The sequence below is a fragment of the Cryptosporidium hominis genome (genome assembly GCF_000006425.1).
Source record: "Cryptosporidium hominis TU502 chromosome 6 CHRO016188, whole genome shotgun sequence".
Taxonomy (NCBI): Eukaryota; Apicomplexa; class Conoidasida; order Eucoccidiorida; family Cryptosporidiidae; genus Cryptosporidium; species Cryptosporidium hominis.
The window spans coordinates 1-1847 of NW_666647.1; the positions used below are offsets into that span (position 1 = coordinate 1).

The 1847-nt window shown below is 44.5% G+C and overlaps 1 protein-coding gene across 1 annotated transcript; it reads left to right on the forward strand.

Annotated features, from left to right (window-relative positions):
- Nucleotides 1–915: 915 nt before the first annotated feature.
- Chro.60615 (hypothetical protein) lies at nucleotides 916–1833 on the forward strand. The annotated part of the gene is made up of 1 exon (XM_659976.1): nucleotides 916–1833. The coding sequence occupies one exon, from the start codon at nucleotides 916–918 to the stop codon at nucleotides 1831–1833; it is 918 nt and encodes a 305-aa protein (XP_665068.1).
- Nucleotides 1834–1847: the final 14 nt, after the last annotated feature.

Genomic DNA, 1847 nt, shown 5'->3' on the forward strand with positions numbered 1-1847 from the left:
TCAAGCTTCTACTTAATTCAAAGATTAATGTAATTTCAAAATGAGAACCAAAACTATTTTTGAAAAAAATGAGGATCAATTCTACTTGTCAAAAAAAATTATTCATTAGCTCTTATGTTCCGAGTGATAATAATTTGGAGGCATATTTAAGCCTAAATTATTTGTTACTACGCTTTTAAAAGCATTCGTATAGGTTAATCTAATGGGGCTGATTGGTTGTTTATAAATAACAATTAATTACACTTAGATTTTCATTATCAATGTAGATACTAGAAATAACAATTATTTCTATTACTCGTCTCTATTAAATAAAATTAGAAAAATAAATGCATGACTTGCGCGCCAAATGATCTAAAAAGAATTAGGGTTTTGCATGTCAAAATATGGGGCAATTATTAAAATAAAAGGAAATATAAATACTATCTTTTCATTTATTTATATATAGAAGGAATTTGATTAGGAAAAGATTAATTTCTATACAGGAATGCATGTTTAGAAACCGAGATTAGTGATAAAATGAAGTTGCTCAAAACATCTTTAGGATTTTTGCTTTGTTTGGTTTTGGGAATATGGAAATCAGAAGTAGAAGCAGCAAGGTATTGGAGGCCCATTTTTGGTAAAAAATATAAAGTTGAAGGAAGAAATATAAGTGATGATTTGTCTGGAACGTTGATTATGTAAGTTTTGGGTACTTAATCTTTGATTCGTGAATAATATATTTTTTAGGGATTATTGTTCAGTATTAACTCCACACCAACTGAAGCTTTCCAATCTATTTATCATTGTTTCAAAAAAATTTTCTAATAATGGTAAGTTTGTGATCTCTAGGGAAAATCCTGGTTTGAGAACTCAGAGTAATCAAACCTAAAGAACGGGAGTAAGAACTATGACACTAATTATCTTAAAACTATAGGGATGTCTATGTTAGATGCATGCTATATAGTATATAACTTAAGAGATGGATACTTTTCAGGTTGTTCAGTTGCATTGGAACTAACAATTAAAGAAAATGAGAAAATTAAAGATAATAGCTTAGAAATTTGTAAGGAGGTACTGAAAATAGCCAAAGAAGATCCGGAGATCAAAGATTTGGTTCATGAAGCGCATCCTAACGATATTAGTAATATCTTGGAGAAAATTGAATTTGCTGTTAAGATGGGAATGGATGAACAGCCCGGCGGCCCCCCCCCCTCGCTGCCGCCGTCTCTCCCCGGCCCCTGTACCTCGGTTTCCTCCCCCCCCTCCCTCCCCCTTTTCCCCCCTCTCCCCCCTTCTTTGCGTTTGTACGCTTGCCGTGTCCCCCGTCTCGTCTGTGGCGGCGTGATGGGTTTCTTTTCGCGTCCCTTGCCCCGCCTCCCCGTCCGTGGTGTGCGCGTCCGGGGCGTCCCGGGTTGTGCTCCCGCCTTCGTGGCCTGGGTGCCGCTCTGGTTCGCGGCGTCCCCTCGCGCGTGTACGCTCGGTTCCGCTTCAAGTGGGAGGGGGCGCCGCGCCCTCGCTCGCAGGCGTCGTGGTTGTGTTCTCCTGGCGGATCTTACGAGGGGCGGGCCGGTCGTCAGCGCCCTCGACGCGTTTTCACCCCCCGCCCCCACCCCAACCCTCCTCGCGAAGTCCTCTCCGGACCCCGCGCCCTTTATGGTCCCCCCCCGTCCTCGGCGACGGAGGGTTTTGCATTGCGAGCCGCGGCCGCGACTCGTGCCATGGAGGGCGGTGGCGAAGATGGGGGTTTCTTGGGGTCTCGTTGGCGCCTCGCGGCGGTCCGGAGTGTCGTGTGTCCGGTCGCGGCTGTGTCTCCGCCGCCCCGCCTTGTGGGGTTACGGCCGTCGTTGCTGTTGAGGCGCGAGGATCGT